Source organism: Fukomys damarensis, unplaced genomic scaffold (assembly GCF_012274545.1).
Source record: "Fukomys damarensis isolate Sample0158 unplaced genomic scaffold, DMR_v1.0_HiC HiC_scaffold_9, whole genome shotgun sequence".
Classification (NCBI taxonomy): domain Eukaryota; kingdom Metazoa; phylum Chordata; class Mammalia; order Rodentia; family Bathyergidae; genus Fukomys; species Fukomys damarensis.
In genome coordinates this window covers 23,772,657-23,798,483 of record NW_022900921.1, presented here as the reverse complement: position 1 = coordinate 23,798,483, position 25,827 = coordinate 23,772,657, and the positions used below count along the sequence as shown (strand labels likewise).

The 25,827-nt window shown below is 48.1% G+C and overlaps 1 protein-coding gene across 3 annotated transcripts in view; it reads left to right on the top strand.

Moving 5' to 3' along the window:
- Stk10 (serine/threonine kinase 10) overlaps positions 1–25,827 on the top strand; it is a 122,924-nt gene that overhangs the window by 9,190 nt on the left and 87,907 nt on the right. For 2 of the 3 annotated variants that reach the window (XM_010622168.2, XM_033761630.1), the window contains exon 2: positions 15,181–15,345. In XM_010622168.2, coding sequence (XP_010620470.1) covers positions 15,181–15,345 — 165 coding nt within the window. Of the gene's footprint in view, positions 1–7,672; positions 7,737–15,180; positions 15,346–25,827 lie in introns of those variants that run through there. The other variant, XM_033761628.1, reaches the window with a different exon arrangement.

The window sequence follows — 25,827 nt, the reverse complement described above, 5'->3', positions numbered from 1 at the left end:
GGAAGCCGGCAGGCTGGGAGGGAGGGAGGGGGAGAGCTGTGGTTGGGGTTGGGTCAGAACCCAGGAAGGAAGAGTGCCTGATGCCAGCCACCAGCGAGGAGGGGGAAGGGGAGAGGAGGAGGAGGAGGTGATGGAGATACAGGAGTGGAGGGAGGAGGAGGATGGGTGGAGCGGAAGGAGTACACGGTGGCCAAGGATCAGAGATGGTGGAAACCTGAGGGAACACTTGGAGTTCAAGCAAGGCTCTGTCTGCCTTACCTCTGTCTTGGGTTCTTGCCCTGCAGAATGAAACAGTCATGGCGTAATTGCATAGGTTGACCTGAGGTGACCACGTGTCCAGGACAGTGGGCGAGCACATTTATGCATTGGCCCTTAGAATCACTCATTGAGCACCTCCCGTGTGCCAGGACTTCATGTTCTGACGGCAGGAAGTGGCTGTTGCTCAGCTCTTGCCTGCCCACCCTTCATCTTCCTTGTCCCCATGAAAGGAAAGGGTCAGGGTCTTCACCACACACCGGATGCAGCAGAGGCCCAGGAGGGCGTAGTGACTTGCTCAGAGTCACACAGCCATCTGTGCCACGGCTGGGCAGGAGCCTGTGCCTTTTCCCCTGCGCAGAACAGGGGAGGATGAAGGGGTGCATCGGACCGAGAGGGTCCGGAGTCGCTTCAGTGACTACCTCCACCTTGGGGCCTCCGCGCCCAGGATGGTGACCCTCCCCAGGCCTGCATCAGCTGGAGGGCAGCCGTGGTCTCTGTGCGGAGGAAGTGGTGACTCCAGGGCAGGGCCAGCAGAGGAAGTAGAGGCCCAGGGGGTGCCGGGCGCTCCTGGGCCTGGAGGGTGGAGACCATAGGGCTCGCCCAGCTGGCTGCAGAGTGCCCTGGGCCACCTCTTCCTCACCCCTCCACCCTTCTCCCCATGCGTACTTTGTGCTTCACTCTTCCTCGTGCCCTTTCTTTCTGCTTCCCCTTTGCTGCATTTTTTTCACTTCCTTCCCCCTTAGCCTACTGATTTTTTTTTTTCCAAACCAACAGGTTATCTCAAAGCCAGAATTAGGCTTAAGACTTGGGGAAAGGAAATTGGCCTCTGCGCGGGTGACTGAAGAGTCAACCCAGCCAACCTCTGTCTAGGCAGCAAGGAATGTGGGGCTCCCTAAGGGGAGTTGAAGGAAGTGCAGCCCTTTCTGCCTCAGGACCTTTGTACTTATTGCTCATGCAGATACTACTCTCTTCCTGTCATCCTGCACATCTGACTCCTCATCCTCTGGGTCTCAACACACGTGTCCCCTACTCAGAGAGAACACCCCATTCTGACTACAGTGACAGCTCCCTGTTTTTCTCCTTTAGAGCTCTTGTCCCAAGCTGGGAGTCCCTTCTGGAGCTCCTTATTTATTTTCTGTCCTCAGTGGCAGAGGTAAGGTCCCCAAGGGCAGGGAGGCTGAAGAGAGTAATGGGTCAGAGTGCAGCTGGATAGGAGGAATAACTGCTCTGTCCTACAGCATGGGGGCGGATGGGGGACCTATGGTTGAGAACAATGTGTTGTATATTTCAAGATAGCTGTTGGGGAGGGGTTTGAATGTTCCCAAGACAAGTGTGCCCGCAGCACCCAGAACAGGATCTGTTCGTGGTACATGCTAATTAATCTGCTGAGTGAGTGGCTGGCTGGATGGATGGATGGAGAGTAAATGTCATCCTTTTCCTCCCTCCTAGGCAGGCCTGGTTTTATGATTTTTGACTGTGGTACTGGGATCCACTCTGAGCTTTCTCCTAGCTTCACTGCTTATTTGCTGTGTGACCCTGGTCAAGTAACCTCACCCCTCGGAGCTTCAGTGTCTTGAGCTATAAAATAGAAATCAAGATGGCTGTGGTGGCGCACGCTTGTAATCTCAGCATTTGGGAGGCTGAGGCATGAGAATAGCTGTGGAGTTCGAGGCCAGCCTGGACTATATAATGAGTTCAAGGACAGGCTGAACTACTTAGTGAGACCCTGTCTCAAAAAAAACAAAACAAAAAAAAAACCCAGAAATCAAAGTAATACTTTGTTCGGAGTTTGTGGAGATTGAGCTATATGGCCAGAGGAAGAAGTAAATGTGACTTGTGATTGTCATTGGTGCTGCCGGCTGGTTTGGCTGATTTTGGGCTTCCTGGAGGTGGCTGGGGCCGGTCCCTTGCTCTGCTGAGGCTGCTAACTCAGATCCCCCTGAGTGAGGCCCAAATCTGCCCAGCCTTGCACAGGTCACTGAGTTTAGTCAGTGGTTTGGCAGGGCTGGTATGGTGGTCTCCGCTCTGTGCTGCCCCTGGTCCGTTCCTCGCAGGTATCAAGGTCACTCCAGGTACAGAGAGAACAGCAGGCATGCCCAGGAGGGAAAAGCCAGGGCTGAGGCTGCTTTCCTCGCTCACCTTCCTGGAAAGCTGCAGACCACCCTGACTGGGAGCTCAGGCCCATTCTGGGCCTGTGAAGTAGTTGCTGCTGTCCAAACTGGCTGGGTCTCCTGAGGCGCTGGCCCATGTCCCTGCGCAGCCCTCAGAGTCTCCACTTTGCTGTTTGTCTTGGTTTGCGCCAGCGCTGTGTTGGGAAGCCTGGAACTCTTCCTGAAGCCGCCTTTCCCCAGAGGCCCTCACCCTGACCCCTATGGAGCGACAGGAGACCCGTCTCTGGGCTGAGGAGGGGTAGATAGGGCACCACCCTCAATAGCCTGAAGCGCCAGGCATGGTTAGGACCTCGGTCTGAGCATCTGGACAGTCTGCTGTGTGCCTGTGGAGTCCCCACCCTCCTGTGATGTTCATGCCACAGGTCCCAGCTCAGCCACTGGCCTTTTGAGTGGCCGTGGGTAACAGAGAGCACCTTTCTGTGCCTCAATTTCCTGGTCTGCAAAATGGGGCTAATTAGTTCCTCTCCCACAAAGACATCAGATATCTTTATACCTGTGATCTTGGGAGGCCGGAACCTGAGGACATAGCCAGGGCATGAATGACACCTAGTGTGAGTGAGGACAGCGTGGTTGGGCGTGTCAGTCCCCCGCTGTCTGGAGGCCGATTGGGGGAGCCTGTCAGTCACGTTCTAGGTTTTGATGCAGCACTTGCTGTTGTGATCAGCATGGATTTGCTGACTATAGGGAGCTGGTCAAATTATGTGCTGGTCCTTGCTGTCAATGAGACAGAGAGCCGTTCGTGACTTACTGAACCTGTGGAAGCCAAAAACGTTGAACTCATAGAGGTACAATAGAAGGTGGTTCTCAGAGGCTGGGGAGGGAGGAGAGCAGGTGGGAGAGGATGGTTCAGGAGTAGAGGGGTGCAGTTGAAGGGACTGATTCCTAATGGCCCACAGTGCAGCAGGCTAAGATTGACAACAGCTAATTGCGTATTTTAGAATAGCTGATAGGATTTTGAGTTTTCTCAACAAAAAGAGCTAAGTACCCTGATGTGACCATTACGCATTGTATACTGCACATATGTTAAAATACTGCACTGTACACAATCACAGTGTGTCAATTAAAAACGTACATTGAAAAAGAAAGTGAAAATGGCCAATGTGTACGCTTTAATCCCCCCCCTTTTGTACTGGGGATCGAACTCGGGACCTTGTTTAGTCCCTTTTTAATAAAGCTTGGAAGGGTGTATTTGTGCATAGAAAGATGATCATGAACAAATATTTGTGGGGTTCTTGTTCTGGGCCTGGCCATTTCTAAGCACCAATAATGTGGTGACTCATTGGGGTGATCACAGAAGCACTCAGCAGGAATGTTAACGTTTTCATTATATAAAGGTGGAAAGTGAGGGACAAGGGGCCCAATTAAGTCTCCTGGGGTCCCACAGCTAGGAAGTATTAGAGCTGGGATTGCCACACAAATCCAGCTCCATCCATACCAAGAAAGGAGAGGCTGCAAAATGCAAAGTGTGATTATATCTGGAATTCTGGGTGGTTTTGATTTTTTTTCTTTGTGCCATTCTATTTTTAAGAGTCTTTTTCATGAACAAGTATTATTTTTAGAATTAAAAAAAAAATCAGCACGGAAAGTACTGTTGAGAAAAAACAGGGTCACCTTAACCTCTCAGAGGCCTGAGACTGTCTGGATCTCAGGGTGGATCAAAGGGTACCCCCCAAGTTGTGGGAAGATTAAGTGAGATATTATGTAAGGTGCATTCCCTGTGCAGGAGTGGGCTGCCCCAGATCAAGGTCCTTCCTCCTTTTTTTTTTCCTCTTTGCTCTTGTTCCCAGAGTCCCCGCTCCCTATAACTCACTACCGGGTCCAGTTCTCCTCTGGAAAAGGTGGGAGCAGCACCCCCAAGGAGGCAGAGCCTTTGATCACCTTTCCTGCTTCCTTTATCGGTGACATCTCGGAGTTGGGTTCCCTACCGCTTTTGAAAAGCTGAGATCTGAAGGCTCCCACAAGCCTGGCCAAATTGGACAGGTTACCCGGGTTTGTCGCCAAGGTCATTTGGTATCTTTGGGGCCAATCCCGTTTGGGTTTTAGTTTTTTATTTCCTGGCTCAGAACGACTTTAGAGGCTTAACATTTCCTGGCTGTGCCAGGATGGCTCACCAGGCTTCTCCTCCCCGAGGGGGAAGAGTATTAAATGCCTGTCTTTGGAAGCCTTGTCACTTCTCTGCTTTTGTGCTGCATAATCTTTGCCATCCTTAAGTGTCACTTGTTTTGAAACTCGGCGGTCCCATTTGTCGTTGAGCTGAAACTTGGCACAGCACTTATTAACCGGGAAGTGGTTTGTCTCTCCTTGGCAGAGCTTGTTAACTGTGTACATCCTCGCCCAGTCAAAGGCCTAGGTTTCTCCAGGGTAAAGCAGTGCCGGCATCCAGAACTGGAGAACAGCTAGAGATTCAGACATCTAAATGTGCTGAGGAAAAAACGGACTTGTACTGTTTTCTTTTTCTTCTATGTGGAGGTCTTCGTTTCTCTCTGCCTGCAGGGAGGCATGAGCGCCCATTCGTTCATCCATTTGTCTACCCTTCCATCTACCCGTCAGGCACTCATCCTTGATTTATGTGTTTGTTTGCTTGTTTTGTTTTAGGCAGTGTTACCCAGGCTGTTCTTGAGCTCCTGGTCTCAAGCATTTCCCTACCTCGCATGCCACTGTGCCTGCTGTCAACCCTGATTTTAAAATACTGAGTGTGTTACACTATGACCAAAGTGATAGGTGCATGAGTGCAAAAGGTAGGCTTTTGAATAACAAAGAATATAGAGTCCCAGGTGAGAAGAGTAACCAACAGTAGTCAGCTGACTAAACCCATGGTGGTTCGTAGACTTTCTCACGTTTCATTCACATCTGGAACCTCAAGCCCCGTGTCTTGGCTTCCCCACGTCCACTTAGCTGGTGTGTACTAGAGTTGGGACTTGAAGCTAGGTCCTGTGCGCTTTCCATCCCACAAATCACTTTTTGGAGATCGTCCCAGTTTGCCACGGTGGGGCCACTGGAGGGAGAGGGGCAGGTTCCTGTGGAAATCGCTGTTGGGCTATTGTATTGAAGGAAGGAAAGGTGCTGGTGTTCACAGAATCCACAACGGTGTAGGCGTAAGTGCTTTCTGGGAGAAAAGAAAGACTTGGTAATTAATTGTGTGCTCTCTGGTCATACCTAATACTTCTTTCCTTTTGCTTTTTTCTTTTTTGGTGCTGAGGACCAAACCCAGGGCCTCATGCTTGCTAAGCAAGTGCACTACCACTGAGCTAAGTCCCCAGTCCTTAGCATTCTTTGTCTTTCTCATTTTCATCTAGTAATCCATTTATCCATTCATCCTTCTGCTCACTCACTCTTCTGTGTGTCCGTCCATCCATCCATCCGTCCACCCACCCACTTACTTTCCCTCCCATCTGTCTGCTAATCCCTTTTCCAACCTCCTTACTCATTTTCCCATCCATCAACCCATCTTCCGTCCATGCCCTTCTGTCTGTATATCTGTCTCTCTGTCCATCTGCTCCTCTTTCCGCCTGTCTGCCCACCCATCCTCGTCTATTCTCACGTTCGCCCATTCGTTCATCCGTCTCTCCTACTCACCCGCCCATCCTCCCATCCGTTCATCTATCCACCCTCCTGTCTGTCTACTTAGCTCTTCCTTCTGCTGCATATTCTCCATCTTCTCCTCCATTCCCCTCCCATTTTCCTATTTGTCCCCTGGCTATTCTGTGCCGGTCTCAATGGGAGGTAGACTGAGGAGAATGAGACATGGGCTTAAACTGTTCCAGCTCACAGCCAGCTCAGAGAGACGCACTGGGACACATAAGACCATGGCACCAGACAGTCTGTGCTGAAAGTCCTAGGAAGGTAGAAAGAACTCCTTGTAGTGGATGGGATGGGGTTCGGGGCAGATTTCATGGAACAGGCCGAGGGTGGGTTAATGTCTGTGGAATGGTGATTGAAGAATCCAGGCAGAGGAAGGAGCGTGAAGGAAGGTGAGGAGTGGGTGAACCGGGCTGTGGAGGGCTGAATGCTGGGTGGTGGCATCCCCTGTACAAAAGGGCAAGGGCAAGTGCTGGCCAGGACCTCAGCACAAGGTACCGCTGAGGTTCACCCAAAGATTGCCCCTGGTTGGAGGCAGTGGAGGGAGACGCAGTGGAGGAGGACTGACACTCACAGACACTGGGCGGAGACCCCTGCAGGTGGGGGCTGTAAAGGCAGAGGGCCCTGGGCAGAGAGACGGATTTGAGTTTTGAGTCCTGACAGCTGCTTTCCAGCTGTGTGACCTGGGATAAGTCCATTCCCTACCTGGCTCTTTTCTTTTCCACAAAAGAAAATGGTAGCTCATCTGTGGGCCTGTGCTGGATAGAGTCCGGAGACCACAGGAGAGCTGTGACAGACCCTTGTCATCCTGCTGCCTGTGAGGCCCCAGTCTCCCAGGCCAGGCCATGACATACAGCTCCGTTCCCAAGCTGACTTATGCCTGTCAGCTCAGGGCACTCTGACCCCCAGCCCGCCTCGGTGCCCACCCGGCCACTAGACCTGTTGCCCTCAGACCACCCTTGTTGAGTGTATGCTGGGTCCTTCCCTGCATGTATCCAGTCCTGCTGTGGCTCTGGTTTCCTCTGGAGCCAGATTTTCTCTCCTCCATAGACTCGAGCCTTTCCTGCAATTACCAGTGCTCTCCAGAACACAGAGATTCTGTGTGTCTGGCAGGGACCAGTCCAGGCCCCTTTGGTTCCGGTGGCTGAACCCTATCGGACACACGCCTGGCACAGCTGTCCAGCATCAAGAGCTTGGGGAAAATGGAAACCTTGAGCCCTGACTGCTCTCTTCGTTGGCGCTGACCCGCTTTTCATCTGGCAGATCAGCTGGGAGCCTTCCTGCACGCCCCGTGGCCCAACCAGGTTGCTAGGAGACCTCACCAGCAGCTGTCCACCCTGCCTGCCTGTGAGGTCCTGCTTCCTACTCTGCGCTCGCTCCCTTTTTTCTTTCTAGAAAAAGCAATGCATGTTTCTGGGCTGCATCTGGGACAGTGGAGTGAGTTTGAGATGCTCCCTCCCCTCTGGGAGGAGGCCTTCTCTGTCAGAGAAGGGTGGCAGTTGTCCACTAGAACTTTGGGCAGTGGAGAAATTGTCCCGTGTCCGCGCTCTTTACTGTGGTAGCCAAGTGTGGTTATTAAGCAATTGCAATGTGGCTGATGCAACCGAGGAACTTCATTCCGATTAACTTAGTAGCCACAAATGGCTAGCATTGTCGTAGTGGACAGCCCAGCTCAGGTGGGCTCCAGAGAGGACGCAGCTGCCCACCTCTGGAAACCCCGGAAGCAAGGTCAGGATCCGTGGGAGCATCCCAGGCAGGAGGCTCCTTGGCACCAACCCCTGTCTGTCCTTGCTGGGGCCCTCGTGGCTAATGGCCGGCTGTCACTGGAAGAAAATAACCCAGAACAGCTTCACACCTTCGTTACTCTGCAGGCAGCTCATCTCTGTCTGCAGGTGCATGCTGTTTTCCCAAAGGTGTAATTCAGCTGTAATTTTATTATCCTGCTTTGTTAGTTGCTATTATGGCTTAAATACTTTGTTCTTATTACTGTATTATTTTTGTATTTGTCATTTTAGAAGGTTGCTTAATATCCCATTAAGTTAACTTAACAGTTGTCTTACCATTAAGCATTTAGGGTATTTTCACCTTTTCCCCATTATTAGGGGCTAATGTAAACACAATCCTGATATATTCTTTTGTGGTTTTTTTTTTAGAAGTTTTTTTTTCTTGGGAATGAGGAGTAATAGGTGTACGGAATATTTCAAAGCTATTAAAATTTGTCAGTTGTTAAACTTTAAAGGATGGAAACAGCTTATCTTCTTGTCAGTAGGGAGGACACCCAGTTTACCATGCTGTCAGCAGCCTGGTGCTGTCATGATCTCTGTACTTTTTTTTTGGAGGAGGATTCTTTTGGCTTGATAACCTTGTGGAGCCTTTGGCCTGTGGCCTGTGAGTCACATTTTAGTTGTTGGTCATGGTGGGTTTAGAATGGGGGCGGGGGATTTAGTTCAGTGGTTCCGTGGCCTGCCTCGCAAGCATAAGGTTCCAAGTTTCGATCCCCAGTACAAAAAAAAAAAAAAAAAAAAAAAAAAAAAAAAAAAAAAAAAAAAAGTGGCCTTTGTTAGTATTGTGTGTATTTAATGGTGAAACACTTGCATAGATGTTTGTTCTTTGTGGAATACCTCCAGAGATGGGGAACTCATTTCCTCATTGGTGGCAAGTGACTCCAAAGGGAGTTTATTGGTTCACATAACTGAAAAGTCTAAGGAGAGTCTGCCTTCAGGAACAGCTGGCTCCAGGTGCTCCACACAATCAGCAACACTACCCCCCTCCCGTGGTGGTGTGTGTGTGGGGTGTCCTGCTTCTCTCATCCTGGTCTCATTCTCGCCCAGGCTCTGTGAGGTGTGGAAGGATGGGCTATAAAACTCTTCTATTCTATAGGGTTAGCAACTCCAGAGAAAGAAAGCTACTTTCCTGATAGCTGTGACACAACTATACTAAACAACAAAGCAGAAAGCACCCAGGTCTGGCCTTGTTGGCCTCCTTGGGATCCCTTTCCCCGCTGAACCAGTAGCTGTGACAAGGTTTAGCTCTCTGATTGGCTAGGTTTAAAGTATATGCCTGAACCAGGAGCCGTCAGCCTTTGATGAATCCTGGGAGCAGAGGGACACTGCTCTCCAAAAGCTGGAGTCTGCACCTACGGTGGGAATGGGTGCTGGCCAAGTGCCTACTGCCCCCAACCCCTGGGATTCACTTCCTGACCGCCACAGTGGTTCTCAGGACAGAAGTCAGGGTTCCCCCAGGGACGGCCCCATCTGGGATCTTTGCCCTTGTACTCTTGCTGACCTCTTGGGGCAGGCAGCGTGCTCACATGTGGGTCTCTGCTTTCTCCTTTGTGGACTCAGTTTCCTCTGCTGCGGGGTGGGGATTGGGAGTTGGAGTTTAGGACTGGTGGCTCAGGTTCTGTGTGCTCCCTAAGTTCTGCGATAGCAGCCACTTCCCAGGAGGAGGAAGAGGGACACAATGGTGATCAGCTGGTGGCCCAGAAAGAAGGGCAGGGTGACTATCTCTCAGGAAGGCCCCAACCCCTGCCCGGCTGCCTGGGCCCCTGAGTGGGTGCCCCATCTCCTCTAGACCCGGCCCTGGCTGGCACAGGGGAAGGATTATTCCCACAGAGGTGTCTGGGCTAGAAAACACAAGTGGTCACATTGTCTATCCTCCAGGGTGTGGGCTGAGGCGTTAGTCACTTCTGGGTGGCAGCAGAGGGCCTGGCAAGGATCCCCTACTCATGCCTGGTGTCACACAGTGGGAAAGAGGACGTCAGAGCCCACAGATGGCCACTTGTTCTGTGTGTGACTTCATTCCCATGTGCCCTGCATCTGCATAGACCACTCTTGCTTTGCAAGGCTACCCACTCCCCAGCTCACACCACAGTATAGAGAGAGCTCGGACATCACTGCCCCAGCTTCACCCTCCACAAAGGGGAAATGGAGGCCCAGGCAGGATGTTTGCAGAATTTATAGGCACCTCTGGCAAAGCAGTGAGGTTCAAAGACTTTGAAGTGACATCAGCCAAACTTTGGTGGCTAGTCCTATTATTTACCTGCTGCATGACCATGGGCAAAGGGCTTTACTTCTCTGAGCATTTGTCGTTGTTGTCTTTTTTTCTTTCTTTTCTTGAGACAGGCTCTTGCTGTATTGCCCTGTGTTCAAGTGATTCTCCTGCCTCAGCCACCCAAGTAGCTGAAACTATACAGTCAGGTTCCACTGTATCTGGTCATCATTTTTCTTGCAAATAAAATGGGGCTGGGCAAGATAGCACACACCTGTAATCCCAACACTCTGGAGGCTGAGACAGGAGGATTGTCACGAGTTTGAGCCTGGGCTGCATAGTGAGTTTGAGGTCCGCCTGGACTACATAGTGAGACCTCTCACAAAACACTGAAAAAAAAAAAAAGGAAAGGAAAAAAGTGGGGTTGATGATCTATATAGAGAGAGTTATAAAAATTGAGGGAATAGGGCCAGGGATTTAGCTCTGTGGCACCGCACCTGCCTTGCAAGTGCAAGGTCCTGAGTTCGATTCATGGTGTCACCAAAAACAAAACAAAAAAAAAAATGGAGGGAATCAAGCAGTGTTCTCAGCTCTAAGGCCTGTGACTCAATTTCAGGGTGCCTTTAGGGGCATGGTGTCCCCAGGCTGCAGACTCAGAAAAGGAGGGCTGTAAGGCAATTGCGCCTGTCTTAGCAGTTGGTCTTAGTTTGTCTGTTCTTGAGCCAGTCACCGTGGCTAGAGAGAAGGCAGGGTTCTCATTGGCCAGGATGAATCACCCACACGGTTCTAGTTAGTGGCATGGAGTTAGTTCTGTTACAACCTAGGGATTGGAAAGGAACCAGTCTGGCTGTGCTAAGGAAAAACCAAGGAAGGAAGGGTGGATTATGTTATGAGGGGGTGGGGCACCATAATTTCCACAGCACATTCTCGTTGGACAGTGGTGACAAACCTATGGCATGAGTGCCGTAGCAGGCTGTTTGTTATTATTGAACGCTCAGGAAGGTTCGCCATCTCAGTCCTAGGACTTGTTTGTTAGAAGTGCCTCACGCTACTTTCAGTAAGTAATGCCTCACGTTAACCAGTAAATAATGATTGAATCAATGAGTGAATGAGTGAAAGAAGGAATAGGAAATAAGCTGCTTCCTGTCAGCACAGTGTAGTAAAGAGAACTCTAGACTGAGAGTCAGGCACCTCCATAACTCACAGCCTTGGGTGTTTCCCAGTACTTCAAGCCTGGGTCTACCTGTCTGGGAAATGTGCACTACAAGCAATGTCAGCCTCAGTGACTTGCGGGTGGATTAAAATCCTGGCAGTCAGCATCTGCAATGCAGTCCCTGTGTGAGCTGTTGCTGTTGGATGTGGTTGGCTTTTACCTTTAGCAAAGGGAGATGGAGTAGGGAGCCCTGGGCACGGACCAAGAAAGGGCTTTCGGGTGTGATTTGGAGCTCAGGATCTTGGATCCAAGCAGGCTCGTGTGTGGTTCCTGTCTTTATCTCCCTGTTAGCTGTGTGGCCTGAGACAAATCGTATGACTCTCTGAATCGCAGTTTCCTCACCTGTTGAATGAGGACCATAGCATTTGTCTTCAAGGACTGGCTGGCTGTGAGCGCTCTGGCAGTGTCAAGTGTTTTAATTGTCCACATTATTACGTCCCTGTGGCCTCACAGTGATGGACTGTTGCCTCAACCAGATTAGGAAGAATTTCACTTTGGCCACGTCATGGTTTCTCCCTCCAGCCCCTGCCCGCCGTAGTCTCTAGTGTCTGTAAAATCGAGCAGGGTGAGGGGCAGGCTTCTTTCCTCGTGTTGACACTGGCACCTGCTGAAGGCCCGGGCAGCCCTGTGGTCAATGCTGCCTTTCAGTTTTGTGCTCTCCTGGAAAATAGCCCTCACTTCCTCCACCGTTGGGGGAAATCATCCCTTTGCAGGAAGCCCCTGGGGAAAGTGGCAGGCAGCCTTCCTCACCAGCTCTCAGGAGTGAAAGGTGAGTGACCAAGGGGCCAGCCTCAGCCTGGTCACCATGGTCGAGGTGGTTTCTGTGGCCACCTTGCTGCAGCCCTGGCCAGCCCTCTTAGCCCCCAGCCTTTTTCTCTGCGAAGGAGCAGAGCTGCCCGACTTCCCTTCTTGGCTCAGAGAGGAGGGTGAGGATGGGGAGGAGGCGGAGTGGGAGGAGTGTTGTACAGAAGTGAAAGGATTCTTTGCCAGTTCCCTGGTAGAGCCATTTTTAAAAAATCAGCTGTACAAGAAAGCTCAAGGCAGGTGTAGAGGCAGTTGTGTGTGTGCTGGCGGAGGGGTGTCCAGTTGCTTAATTGATAGGTTTCTAAGGTGTTCTGAACAAACTTTCAAGTTCAGTTTAGGAGCGAAGACCCCACAGGTTGGGCTGACGAGCAGGCAAATTCCAGGACAAGACCTGGCCTCTTGTGCCATTCTCTGCCCTGGCCTGGACTCCTGCCTGGGGTGGCTGGAGGTTTCAGAGCCTCTGGCCTGGGAGGGACTTGACAGAGGAAGAGTGTGGATTTGGGGCCAGACCTAGCAGCAGTCCAGATCCACATTGCTACTTTATCAGGGACTCTGCCTCAGTCTTCTCCTCTGTACATGGCGTGAGAATAGCGCTGGCATCAGAGGGTGGTGGAGGCGACGAGTGAGTTGACACACAGTGTGGGAAGTGTAGACCACTGCTGTGTGGAGGGGCCCTGATAAATGCGCAGCTGTGGTCATTACTCTATGGGACTCCAGGGACTTTGCAGTTCAATGAACAAAAAAAAATGTACCTAGACTGAGATTAAATATATAAAAAGCAAATGAACATAAAAATGGCCTGTTTGCATCACTCCCATGCGTCATTTCCTTCTGGAAGGCTCCGGGGTGGGATTGGGAGCCTCTCCAAGGTCCCACCTCCCATTCTAAGCACACGATCTCGTCCCTCTTAGGGGAAGGGATTTCTCCAACTAGGCCAGGACCCGCCCAAGGCCTGGGAGAGGGAGGCTCTGTCCCTGTCCAATGGGGTCCCTGTCGAGTGTGAACATGGTGCAGGAGCAGAAAGTCTTTGAAGTTAGGTGACCCAGACCCAAATCTTGGTGCCACTGTCCTCATTCTGGTCACGTCTGCTCTCTGATTTATCTTGGAGTGGGGAAATTGGGCTGCTGGGTGCTGGGTTCTGATCACATGGTGGAGAATGTGTCTCTGTCTCCTGAGGCAAGGCGCACAGGATTGACTCTGCTGCCATCATTCTCGGTGGCATCAGTGTCCATAATCATTATGTAGAACAAGAGTGGATCAATCAGTAGCATCCTCAGGAAGACACTGGGCTAGGGACCAGCTCTGAGGCGTTCACAGAGCCCCACAAGGCCCGTTTTCCCTGGCTCCTCAGTCTCCAGATGAGCAGCTCGCTTCTAGGGGCCCTATTGTCACAAAATGTACCCTTTTCTTCTGACCCTAGACTCTCGTGGCAGGGGAGGATGCTCACACAGCATCCTCCTGGCCCTTAGGACACCTGGGGGAGCTGTGGCATTGCTTCCCATTTCCGGGATCCCAGCTCATGTTGTGGAATGAGGTGGGCTGCTTGCACTGCTTGGATCGTTATTTCTCTCTTACACTCTTTTGAATATTGGTGATATATATATATATATATCATGCTCAGTGAGTTCGCCTTTCATGGGTGTACAGTTCTATGGCATTAAGTTCATCCACATGTTGGGTAGCCATCACCCATCTATAGTCCAAATTTTTCATCATCCCGAGCAAACACTCTGTACCCACCAAACAGAAACTCCTCACTTTCCCCTTCCCCACCTATGAATTTATCTCATAATAAGTGGGATCTTATGGTGTTTGGTCTTTTCTGTCTGGCTTTTCTTTATCTTTCTTTCTTTTTTTTCTTTCTTTTTTTTTTTTTTTTTGGTACTGGGGATCCAACTCAGGACCTTGCGCCTGTGAGGCAGGTGCGGTACCACTGAGCTAAATCCCTGGGCCTGGCTTATTTCACTTAGCACAATGTTTTAAAGATTTACCCATGGCATGGCATGTGTCCAAATTTTGCTCCTTTTAATGAAGGGACCCTGAGCAACTTAGTGAGATCCTGTCTAAAAAAATAAAGAAGCTGTGTTGCCCAGGTGACATGCATCTGGGGGAAATTCCACTGAAAATGGGCATTTACATAACAGTCTTTTTCATTCTACTTTTTAAAATTTCTTTACAGTGCTGAGACTCAAACCAAGGCCTTGTGCATGCTAGGGAAGCACTTGCCGTCATTGCCGCTCAGCCGTACCCCCAGCTCTTCGTTTTGATGTGTGAAACGATGCAAATAAACGATCGCATTTCTCTTCACACTTTTCCAGCAGTGTGGAGAGGATAAAAGTGCCCAGCAACCCTTCTCCATCTTCGGGTCCCTCCCCAACCATCTGTCAGGCACTGTCTTTGCATAGTTTTCCATGTATTTACAGACACATGTGAATGTGTATGAAAATACAGTTTTTTTCTTTAGTTTTCTTTTTGGATTGTGTGTGTGGGTGTGTGTATGTGTGGTGCTGGGGATAGAACTCGGGGTCTTGTGTATACTATGCAAGTACTCTATCACGAGCTATATCCCTTGCTCTTATTTATTTAGGTACCGGGGATCGAACACAGGTCCTTGCTCTTGCAAGGCAGGCGGCAGAACTGAACTGGGCTAAATCCCCAACCCTTGCTCTTTTTCTTTTAATTTTTTGAGACAAGACCCTGCTAAATTGCCCAAGCTGGCCTCAAACTTGCAATCTTCCTGACTCAGCCTCTCAAGTAGCTGGGATTACGAGCATGTGCCACCACACTTGGCAGTTTTCTGTTTTGTGCCACTTTTACTGTGTAGTGACTGGGATCGTTTCACTGAACAAATCACCAACCGATCTTTCCATGCTGGCATCTGTAGTACTAACCTATTCTCGTATTTTATTTATTTCACAGAATGGATCTGTTGTACTTGTGTTATTATTACTAAACACAGAACGTTGTTTCTGATACGTATTCTCCTGTGTGGACATGATGTGTGGCCCTGGCCCTGGTCAGGAACAGTGTCTGTCCTGGCCATCGTCTCAGTTGCGCTGGACATCTGGCCTCTGTTTTCACACTCATGCAGGGCTCCCCGGCCTGCCTTCCAGGGGTCAGCTTCCTGCCCAGCTGCCCTCCTGACCTTTGTGTCTCCCTTTGCAGGCCAAGAATAAGGAGACGGGTGCCTTGGCTGCTGCCAAAGTCATCGAGACCAAGAGTGAGGAGGAGCTTGAAGACTACATCGTGGAGATTGAGATCCTGGCCACTTGTGACCACCCCTATATCGTGAAGCTCCTGGGAGCCTACTACCATGATGGGAAGCTGTGGGTAAGGGCACTGCCCTGCTGTCCCTCAGCCCCCGTGGCATGGTGCTCTGGAGCTGGCGTGGTCTTCAGCTCTTCCTTGGCATCTCTATGAGGGCGAGGGCTGGGGTGAAGAGCAGTTGCGGTGGGGGGCTCTGGGGCCCCTGCCCTGCCCTTCCCGTGGAGTCTCGCCTATTGGGAAGAGGAACAGTGGTTCGGAGTAGGAGGGAATTCCGGAGCGCTGGTGTCTGTCCTTAGATTTCAGGGCTGCTGCTTATAATCGGGGTCAACCTAGACACTCTTTTAAGGTTGTCAGTGCCTTGGTCTCTCCAACTGTATAATGGGATGAAAAATACAGAATGAGCCACCTTGATCCATAAATCTGAAATAGAAATCACTCTAAAATATGAACAGTACTCAAAAAGTATCAGGTTGGAGAGCATTTTGGATTTCTGTTCTTCAGATTAAGGATATTCAATTAGTAAAATATATGTAAACAGTCTGAAATCTGAAATGGTCCAGATCTGAAATAGTCCAAAATCTGAAATACTCCTGGTCCCAAGCATTGTGGAAAAGGGTTACCTACTCTGTAGTACCCAGCTAATGGAGTGGTTGCGGGATTAATGAGTCTATTCCTGACAAGTGCCGAGAACAGTGCTGGGCCCACCTAAGAGCTGGGTAGGCGCTGGCTATTCTGTTATTTGTGGAATTAACATCTGTTCTGCAGCTGCTGCAGTGCCAAAGAAGGGAGCCCTTCCACAGCCCCCTGTTCTCTGATCTCTGTAAGCCAGTTTTATATGTGAAAGGTCTTTGTGTGTGCATGTGTGTGGCGCTGAGGGCAGGACCCAGAGCTTTGTATGTGCTAGGCAAGTGCTTTACCGTTGATCTAGATCCCCATTCCAAACACTTTATTTATGTCTCGCCAAATAAGTACCACACTGAAGCAAAATAATGTGCAGGGAAAGTCTCAAGTAAATTCTAGATGCAGTTGGGAGAACATCAGGATCGTGTGTAGATGTTTTGAGAAGGCGGCTGAGAGGCCGATAGTGGTATCTCAGCTGTTGGACCTGAGGGAGTCTGGGGCTGTGTTATCGCACATAGCAGCAGTGATCAGTGGGATTCATAACTGTGTAGTGAATGGGAAGGGATTTTATGGAGGGGCTGGTCTTGGGCTGACACCTGCCCTACCCCTGAGCTGTACCCTCAGGCCAGGAAGGGATGTTTTAAGCATTATATATCCTCTCATGATAGTATGTTGTGTATAGAGTTTTACTGTGTTTTAGTTACATTTTAGGAAATTGGTAGAGAGCTTAAAGGTGACATTTTATCATTTTTTCCCATTTAAAGTAATGGGAAATGGTCCTGAATTTTTTGCAACAGAATGCCTCGTGTTTAGGGACAGAACTATTGTTGCTATGTGGGGAAATCAGTTTCATTTGAAGCCGGTGTGATGGCGCGCGCCTGTCATGCCAGCGCTCGGGAGGCAGAAGCAGGAGGATTGCCAGAGAGTTCAAGGCCAGCCTGAGCTACAGATCCTGGTGCTTAAGAAACCAACGGAAAGCTTCCCATCGTGTGTCCCTCTCATTTCACAACTGAAGTCAGCAAGGAGAAGCCGGGGGCCCAGGCTGGAGACTTGGCGCTGTTAGCTTGTTACTGCTTTATTATAATGAAACTCCAGAGGCTGGGTACTTCATAGAGAAAAGAGCTCGTGGTTCTAGAGGTTCCAGGCCATGGCGCCAGCACTAGCTCAGCTCTGACAAGGACCTCGCAGGAGATGACTTCCTGGTGTGCGCTCGTGCAGAGGGAGGGATCACACTGCAAGACAGAAGCCGGCAGACCAGGGTGCCAGGGAGCTTTGTTAATGCCGTCTAGGGAGCGACCCGAGGACCCATGACCTTGTACCAGTCCTCACCAGTCCTGAAAGTCCCTTTCCTCCACCATGACCTGCTGAGGACCCGGCTTCCAACACAGGAACTTTATAGCGCAGCAGATTTCCTGGGAGCTCTGTCCCCTAAAACTACTGGCCCCAGAATGAGGCTACCTCCTGGAGCATCTTCTTGGGGACCTACTTAGGTGGCAGCCTGGGAGTAAAACCAATCCCATGACTGTCAGCTGCAGTGCCCGAATCCCTTTGTGGGGACCTCGGGAGTAGAGCAGTGTAGGGAGAGCCACCGGGTGTGTAATCGCACACCCTTTTCTGGAGGAGGAGACAGAGGCTCAGAAAGGAGGCCCCTTGCTCAGTCAGTCACACAGCTGAGGCCGGCAAGCTAAGACTATGTGTTTTCTCTGCCCTAATTTACAGTGCTGCTTTTAAAAATGCTTTCTTCTTTAAAGAATCTGCACAGATAGTATATATGTCTAATCATTAGAGAAAAACGAGGATACACAGAAAAGCAAGAAAAAAGTTAAAACCATCTAAGTATTTACACTGGAGATAACCGCTGATAACAGAACATATTTTTCTAGACTATTTTTACCCACAGAAATTTTAAAGAAGTAAAAATGATCATTCTGGTTACTTTATCTTACACTTTATCATTGAGATAAATTTATAATTTTTTTTTGCTTTGATGTGCTGGGGATGAAACCCAGGACCTGGCTTACACTGGGTGAGAGTTCTACCACTGAGCAAACCCTCAGCCCATTGGAACTTTTATGTCCTTAGAGAAACACTTGCATCTTCATTTTTTTATTCTTCCAAAGAAATCCATCATCTTCCTGTATATTCTCTATTGTTGAGCATTTTGGCTGCTTCTGATTTTATTTTTGTTGTTGTAAACAACTATGATGAACCTCTCTGATTTTTTTTTTTTTTTTTTTTTTTTTGTACTAGGGATCGAACTTGGAACCTTGTGCTTGCAAGGCAGGTAGTGGAACCATTGAGCTAAATCTCTGGCCCTGGGATCCTCTTTATTAAACATTTTTACCTTTTGGGCAGGTTTCTACTGGGGATTGAAGCAGGATCTTTGCACTGAGCTCCACCTCCAGCCTTTAAAAAAATTTTTTTGGGGGTACTGGGGCTCAAACTCAGGACCTTGTGCTTGCCAGGCAGGTGCAGTGCCACTGACCTCCATCCCCAACCCTTTAATTTTTTAATCTTTAATTTATTTTTACTTTTATTTTTTTTTAAGACAGAGTCTTGTTATACAGTTCATGCTGGCCTCGAACTCACAGTGTAGCCCAGGTTGTCCTCCGATTCACAGTGATCCTTCTGCCTTGGTCTCCCTAGTGCTGGAATTACAGGAGTATGCCACCATTCCTGGCCTTTTTTATTTTTTGAGACATGGTCTAGAATGGTTATCTCCAGTGTAAAGACTTGGATAGTTTTTATCTTTTGCTTTTCTGTATATTCTCATATTTTTCTCTGATGATAATATAGGTAATATTTCTATAATCTCTTTAAAGAAGAAAAAACATTTGAAAAAACAGTCTGTAAATTAGAGAACTGTCCCTGCCTTGTGGAAGAAAATGAGAAACAAAGAAGCTAAGTAAGTCGCCTCGGGCCACACAGCTAGAAAGTGGCCAAGCTGGAAAACCAGATGGAGAAAAAAAAACCACAATTGTTAACTGGATTGTGATTGTCATGTGGTGTTTAAATAGATACACCAGAATTTTCTGTTCCGAAATTGCCACTTTTGGCTGGTACTTTCTTATCCAAGGCTATTGCTGTGGCCCAAACCCTTCCTTACCCTCCTCATTTTGAGCCCCACCCCCTGCATTTGTTACTCTGTATTTAGGCTTTTGAGAGCTGCTGTGTCTTTTTTTTTTTTTTTTTGGTACGTGGGATTGAACTGAGGACCTTGCTTTTGCAAGGCAGGTGGTGGAACCATGGAGCTAAATCCCTGGCCCTGCTGTGCCCTCATTTTGTGGGATTCAGGTTCCAGATCAAGGTCAGGGAAGGTGAAGCAGGGAGCTGGTGGCTGAGGAGGGGACGGCAAGTGGAAGGGACGGCACAGGCAGCAGTGTGGAGGCGGAAAGGTGTAGCATGCTTGGGTGCTTGCTGGTCAGATTGCCTGTGAAAGATCAAGCTGGTAAAATAATTGGAGGCCACATTGTTTCAGGCCTGAATGCCAAGGGCAAAAGCTTGTACTTGAACTTGCACAGCAGTGGTGGTTGGAGCATCATGAGTATCGCCTGGATCCTTGTTAGTCCTGCACGTGAGCGACCAGGCTTTACCTGGACCAGGAATGCTGGGGTAGGACCCAGCAGTCTGCATTTTATGGAGCCTCCCAGGTGACTTTGATATTTGCCCAAGTTTGAGAACCACTACTTTAGGCCATGGAGATGTACTTGCAGTTGCTTTTTTTTTTTTAAAGGAGAGACCCGCGTGTTCTGTGTTCTGAAAAGAACTTGTATTTGAGGGCCAAGAGTTAAGGTACTGAGTCTGATCCGGAAGTGGTAAGAAGAGGCTGTGCCAGAAGCCCAGGGATGTGAAGTGAAACATCATCTGGTCAGGAAGGGCTTCAGAGGAATGGGCATTTCTACTGGGTCTTGCAGACTACATAAGAGTCCTTTAGAGGGATAAGAGATGGACGGGCAGTCTAATAAGAGGGACCAGTGTGTGCAAGAGTAGGGGAAAGTGGCGTGGTTCTAAGAGTTAAGGGTACACCTGCTCTTTGGTGTTTACTCTTGTGTGAGGGTTCTCAAGCCTGTCTTGTGGCCAGGCCCGGGTCTTTGGTGTGCTCCCGAGTGTCAGCTGGTCCGTGTGCGAGTCGTGGACAAAGCCAGCCCCATACCTAGGGTCCGCTCTCGGGACTTTGGGGTGAGAACTGCTGGGTGGCCAGGCGTCTCAGGCCCCTTGTGCAGCTGCGGCCACTAAGACAGACCCCACCCCTGCGCGCACACAGAGTGGCGGTCCCTCACCAGACTCCCCCGCTGCACAATCTGACGAGGTGAGCTTGTTTTCTGCTAGAATTCGTAATCTTAGAAGAATCCTCCTGGTGTACCGCCGCTTTGGCTTTTAAGTATCAGATGGCACCAGTGGAGGGTACGGAGCAACCCCAAATGCTCCAGGCCATCACTGTCCATTGCACACACGCTGTGAGCCACACATAGACGCTTCCAGTAGCCACCTTCCAAAGAGCAAAAAGAAATGGATGAATCTAATTAAAATAATTATTTAGCCTGGTCTGTCAGTAACATAATCATTTTTTACATGCAATCAGTATTAATGTTTTTAGTAAGAGAGCGGGGCATGGTGGTGCACACCTGTAGACCCAGCACTGGGAGGCTGAGGCAGGAGGATCCCTGCAAGTTCAAGGCCAGCCTGAACTACTTAAGGAAACCCTGTCTCAAAACAAAACAAAACAAAAATTATTAGTAAGGTATTTTACTCTTTTTTTTGACCATAAGTCTTAAAATCCAGTATGTTTTACACTTTCAGCACATCTCAACTTAAAAATTGCTAGGTTTCATCAGAAATCCTGGATTTGTATCTAGATATCATAAAGTTTATAGTTGAAAAGAGCCAATTCGCATCCCCAAGTGGATCCAGCATTCTTAAACATCTCCCAGTAACCAAAATCGAGAGTCAGTTTTAACACCATGATTAGATGTGAATAAAATAATGGATTTCCTTCCCCGTGAGCCACATGTTGGAGCTCCGCGGCCACATGTGGTCAGTGGCTGTCCACTGAGCGGTGCAGGCAGTGCGGCTCTCACCACACCCAGGGCCCCAGATGGCCAAAGGCAGGAAACCCCAGCCTGGCCTTCTGAGTTCGCTCTGCCAGGTCACTGCTCCTTGCACCAGATTTCAGTCGTGCTGGTAAATGTGCAACATCTGGCTCCGGGGGCCGAAAAGCCCTGGTGTGCAGCGCATGCCCATTTCCGTAGTGTAAATACTTCCGCGGTGGTCGATTTCAAGTCACCATTGTGATTGTACTGATGCGCTTGAGAAGGTCTCTCCCCTCCCTGGGCTCAAAGTCTGGTGGTGGGGACAAATATCCCGAAAGCAAAGAAAGAACTAAGTGAGCTGGGGATGGTGCCACATGGCTGTAATCCCAGGAGGATTACAAATTGTAGGTTGGGCTAAGTGATTTTGGAGATTGTTACAAAATAAAGAGGGCAGCGGATGTAGCTCAGTGGTAGAACACTCCTGGGTACAATGCCCAGTGTTGTGGGATAAAACGAAGTAGGTGGCAAGTAGTAAATGGTTAGAAAAAAACCAGTGGGGAAACCTGGGCAGGGGCAGGATTGCAGAGAAAGGTTCTCATGAGATGATACTTTAGCTGAGCTCAAAAGAGGCAGACGTGTCAGGTGGAGGGTGGGAAGCGCAAAGACCCTGAAGCTGGTAGAGGACCAGGTGGGAACTTTTAGGGCTGCAGTGGCAGAGGGAGAGCAGGAGAGAGGGAGATGAATGAGACCAGATTGCCCATGCCCTAAGCACTTGATTCGCCAGGCTCTTCTGGGGGCTGGATCTCAGCAGGTAGAGATCAGGTCCTGGACCTCAGGGAGCTCCCAGTCTGGCTGGAGGTGGCAGATGAGCTCGGAGACTCAGAATGCAAGCTGTGAAATCAGGAGGCAGGGCCCAGGGACAGGGCAAGCCACCTTCTGTGTGCACTCAGGAGATGTCTCTTCGGGCAGGCGTTGAGAGGCAGCTGGCCGAGGGAAGATGGCGGAAACAGCACATGAAGGGCCCCTGTGCATCTGGAGTTCAGAGATAGTGAGAGCCAGGCGGCCTGGTAGGGTGGCTGGTGGGGATGGTTAGGGAGGTGGGGGTTGTCACCTCACCGTAGGTGTCAGGAAACCCCCAGGGGATTTCACACTGGTCAAGCTGCTCTCTCCCTCCTCTATTGGTTTGTTTAATCTCCTCTTCCCTGTACTAGGTGGAAGAACTTGTTTCATTTCTGGTTCTTGATGCCAAGTGGAGGTTTTAAGCTAATCTCTGAGTCTATTTCTGTATCTCTAAAATGGGGATGATGACAAAAACCTAGTCCTTGGCATGGTTGTAAGAATTAAGATACGTAGATTAGATAAGGGCAGAGTGGTTGCCTAGTAAATGCCATTGCCTTCTCTCCCCTCTTCCCCTAGATCTTTCTTTTCATTACCGCTCCTCCCTCTGACCCTTCAGTTTCCTGAAGCCTTTGCACTTCTGCTTTTGACTTAATGACTTCAACCACAAATAGTAAGAAAGGGGATCTTGAGCGAGGATGTAGCTCAGTGACACAGAGCCTGCCTGATAAGCAAGAGGTCCCGAGTTTGATTCCCCATACCAAAAAGGTGGGGGGTGCCTTAGGGTGGGTGGGAAGGCCTAGGGAACCCAGGAGGCCTGGCTGCCCTTGATCTGCCCTGGAGGGACCAGTCCAGGTCTAGGCCATAAGTTCTCTGACCCTGTGTTTCCTCTGGCTGAAAGTTTGCCACAAGTTTATCTGCTGCAGAGTCTCCCTGCTAACCTCCAGAGTAATGGCTCAGAAGGCCTTCTCTACCTTGGAGTCTGCTTGGGGTCTCCTTGATATGAACTTGCACTTCTTGCCCGGTGATGCTATGTGCTTGGCAGGCTGGGATGAGTCTCGGAGGTGGAGCCCTTGCCTAGCATGTGCCAGGCCCTGGGTTCCACTCCCAGTACCACAGAAACAAAAACCAAAAAGTGATGAGCTTTATGAGAGCCTCTTTCTTGGTAAGGCTGCTTCTCTCAAGCTCATTCCTTCTGTGTCCTTCATGATTTTTTAAAGGTGACTCACTTTTTAGTAATTAAATAATTTATTTAAAAAGAAACCACTTTGTGAAATATTTCAAGCTCTAAAGAAAACAACCTCGAACCCAGATTGATGTACCTAGCAAAACTGTCTTTCAAAATTGATGAAGAAATAGATATTTCCATGACCAAAAAACACCCGAAGAAGTTCTTGACCACCAAACCAGCACTCCATAATGTTCTGAAGGGCATTCAAGAAAGAGATAATGAGGATCTCAACTCCATGAACCCCAACAGAATAAATCCATCAGGCAAGGGAAGCAGTTAAACAGAGGGGAATAAAAGGGAACCAACAACAGGAAAATAACATGGCAAGGATAAGTCAATACATCCGCATTATAACTATCAATGTAAATAATCTCAAGTCACCAGACAGACAGAATGGCAGAATGGATCCGGAAGCAATGTCCAACAATATGCTACATACAAGAAAAACATTTAATTCTAAAATAAATTCATAGACTGAAAGTCAGAGGATGGAAAACAATACTCTATGTGACAGGAAACCAGAAAGAAGCAGGGGTTAGCTAGTCCATGTGCAGACAAAGTGGAATTCAAGACTGATCTGAAGAGACAAAGGTCACTACATCCTTGTGAAGTGGACAATCCAAGAGAAAGAGATAACAATCATAAATATGTGTAAACCAAATACTAGCACATCTAACTATATAAAATAAATATTAGTGGACATGAAAAATCAAATAAGCACAAATACAAATTGTAATGGGTGACTTCAGTACTCCACTGTCACAAAATAAATCAACTAGGTGAAAAGTCAACAAGGAAATCTCAGAGCTCAATCGAACTTTTCAACAAATGGACTTAGTAGATGTCTGCAGTGTACCACTCCACAACATCAGAATACACATTCTTCTCAGCTTCTTGTGGATGTTCTCCAAAACAGACACATACTAACTCGTAGAACATGCTTAAGTAAATGTAAAGGAATTGAAATTAGCCCATGCATATTATCAGACCACAATGTAGTGAAATTGGAAATCAATAGCAAAAGAAGCCACAGGAACTTCATAAACACATGGAAATTAACACCTTCCTGAACAACCAGTGCGTCTCAGATGGAATTGAAGAAGAAATTAGACAGTTTCTACAATTAAACAATAATATCAGTACAATATATCAGAACTTATGATACACAGTGGAAGCAGTCCTACAAGGGAAATTTATAGTGGTAAATTACCATATCAGGAAAACCGAGTGGGCTCAAATAACCTAATGTTGAGCCTCAAGCTTCTTGAAAAAGAAGAGCAAGTCAAGCCCAAAGCTTAAACAAGAGAGAAAATTGTAAAGATCAGAACAGAAATTAATACAGTGTAGACTAAGAAAATAATATAAAGACTCAATAAATTGAAGAGTTGGTTCTTTGAGAGATTAAATAGAGTTGATAAAACCTTATCATCAAAAGGAAAGAAAAAACTCAAATCCATGGAATTGGGAACAAAAGGGGTTAAATCACAACAGATCCTGCAGAAATCCAAAAGATCATCAATACTTTGAGAACATGTATTCTAATAGGATGGAAAACACAGAAGAAATGGACCTATTCCTAGGTACATATGGAATGCCAAAGCTGAATTAGGAAGATAAAAAAATTCTAAATAGTATCAGCCAATGAAATTGAAGATGTAATTAAAAACCTACTAACAAAGAAAAGCCCAAGCCCTGGTGGATTCACTGCTGAATTGTACAAAAAATTTAGAGAAGACCTAATGCCGTTACATCTCTGACAAACCCTGTGTTTACCGAGTTCCTTTTATCTTTTTTAGTCTTTCCTTTGCAGCACTCCTGTGTCGGGTCAACAATAATTATAATGAACAGCCATCATTATATAAATGAACAAAAACTTTCACTCTAAAATCAAGAACAAAGCAAGGATGTCCACTGTTACCATGCTTATTCGGTGTAATTCTGGAAATAGCCATAGCAGTTAGACAAGGGAAAGAAATACAAGGAATAAAGATAGGAAAGGGAGAAGTTAAATTGTCATGGTTTGCAGATGATATAATACTCTACCTAGAAGACCCCAAGGACTCCACCAAAAGACTTCTAGACTTAATAACCAAATTCAGTGGCATAGCTGGATACAAAGTCAGCACTCAAAAATAAGTAGCATTCCTGTACACAAATAACAAACTCGCTGAGAGAGAAATTAGGGAAACAGCACCTTTCACAGTAGCATCCAAAAAGTGAAATATCTAGGAAGCGATCTAATGAAGAATTAAAAGAACTTTACATGGAAAAGTACAGTGTTCCAAAAAAGGAGATTGAAGAGGATATCAGAAAATGGAAAGATGACCCTTATTCATGGGTAGAAAGAACCAGTTTAGTGAAAATGGCCATACTTCCAAAAATCTTATACAGATTTATAGCAATCCCAGTCAAAATTCCAATAGCACAGCTCACAGAATTGGAGAAAACAATTCTCAGATTCATTTTGAACCAGAAGAGGCCTAGAATAGCAAAAGCAATTTTGGGTAACAAAGGCAAGGTGGGGGCATCACAATCCCTGACTTGAAACTATGCTACAAAGCTATGGTGATAAAAACAGCATGGTACTGGGATGTAGCTCAGCAGCACAGTGCCTGTCTGGCAAGCCCAAGCTCCTGAGTTTGATTCCTGGTACAAAAATAAAAGACCGAAGGAACAATGGAACAGATTAGAAGATGCAGAAACAACTCCAAACAGATTCAGCCACCTTTTCTTTGACAAAGGAGTCAAACACTTTCATTGGAAGAAAGATAGCCTCTTTAATAAATGGTGCTGGAAAAACTGGCTTTCCACATGCTGAAGATTAAA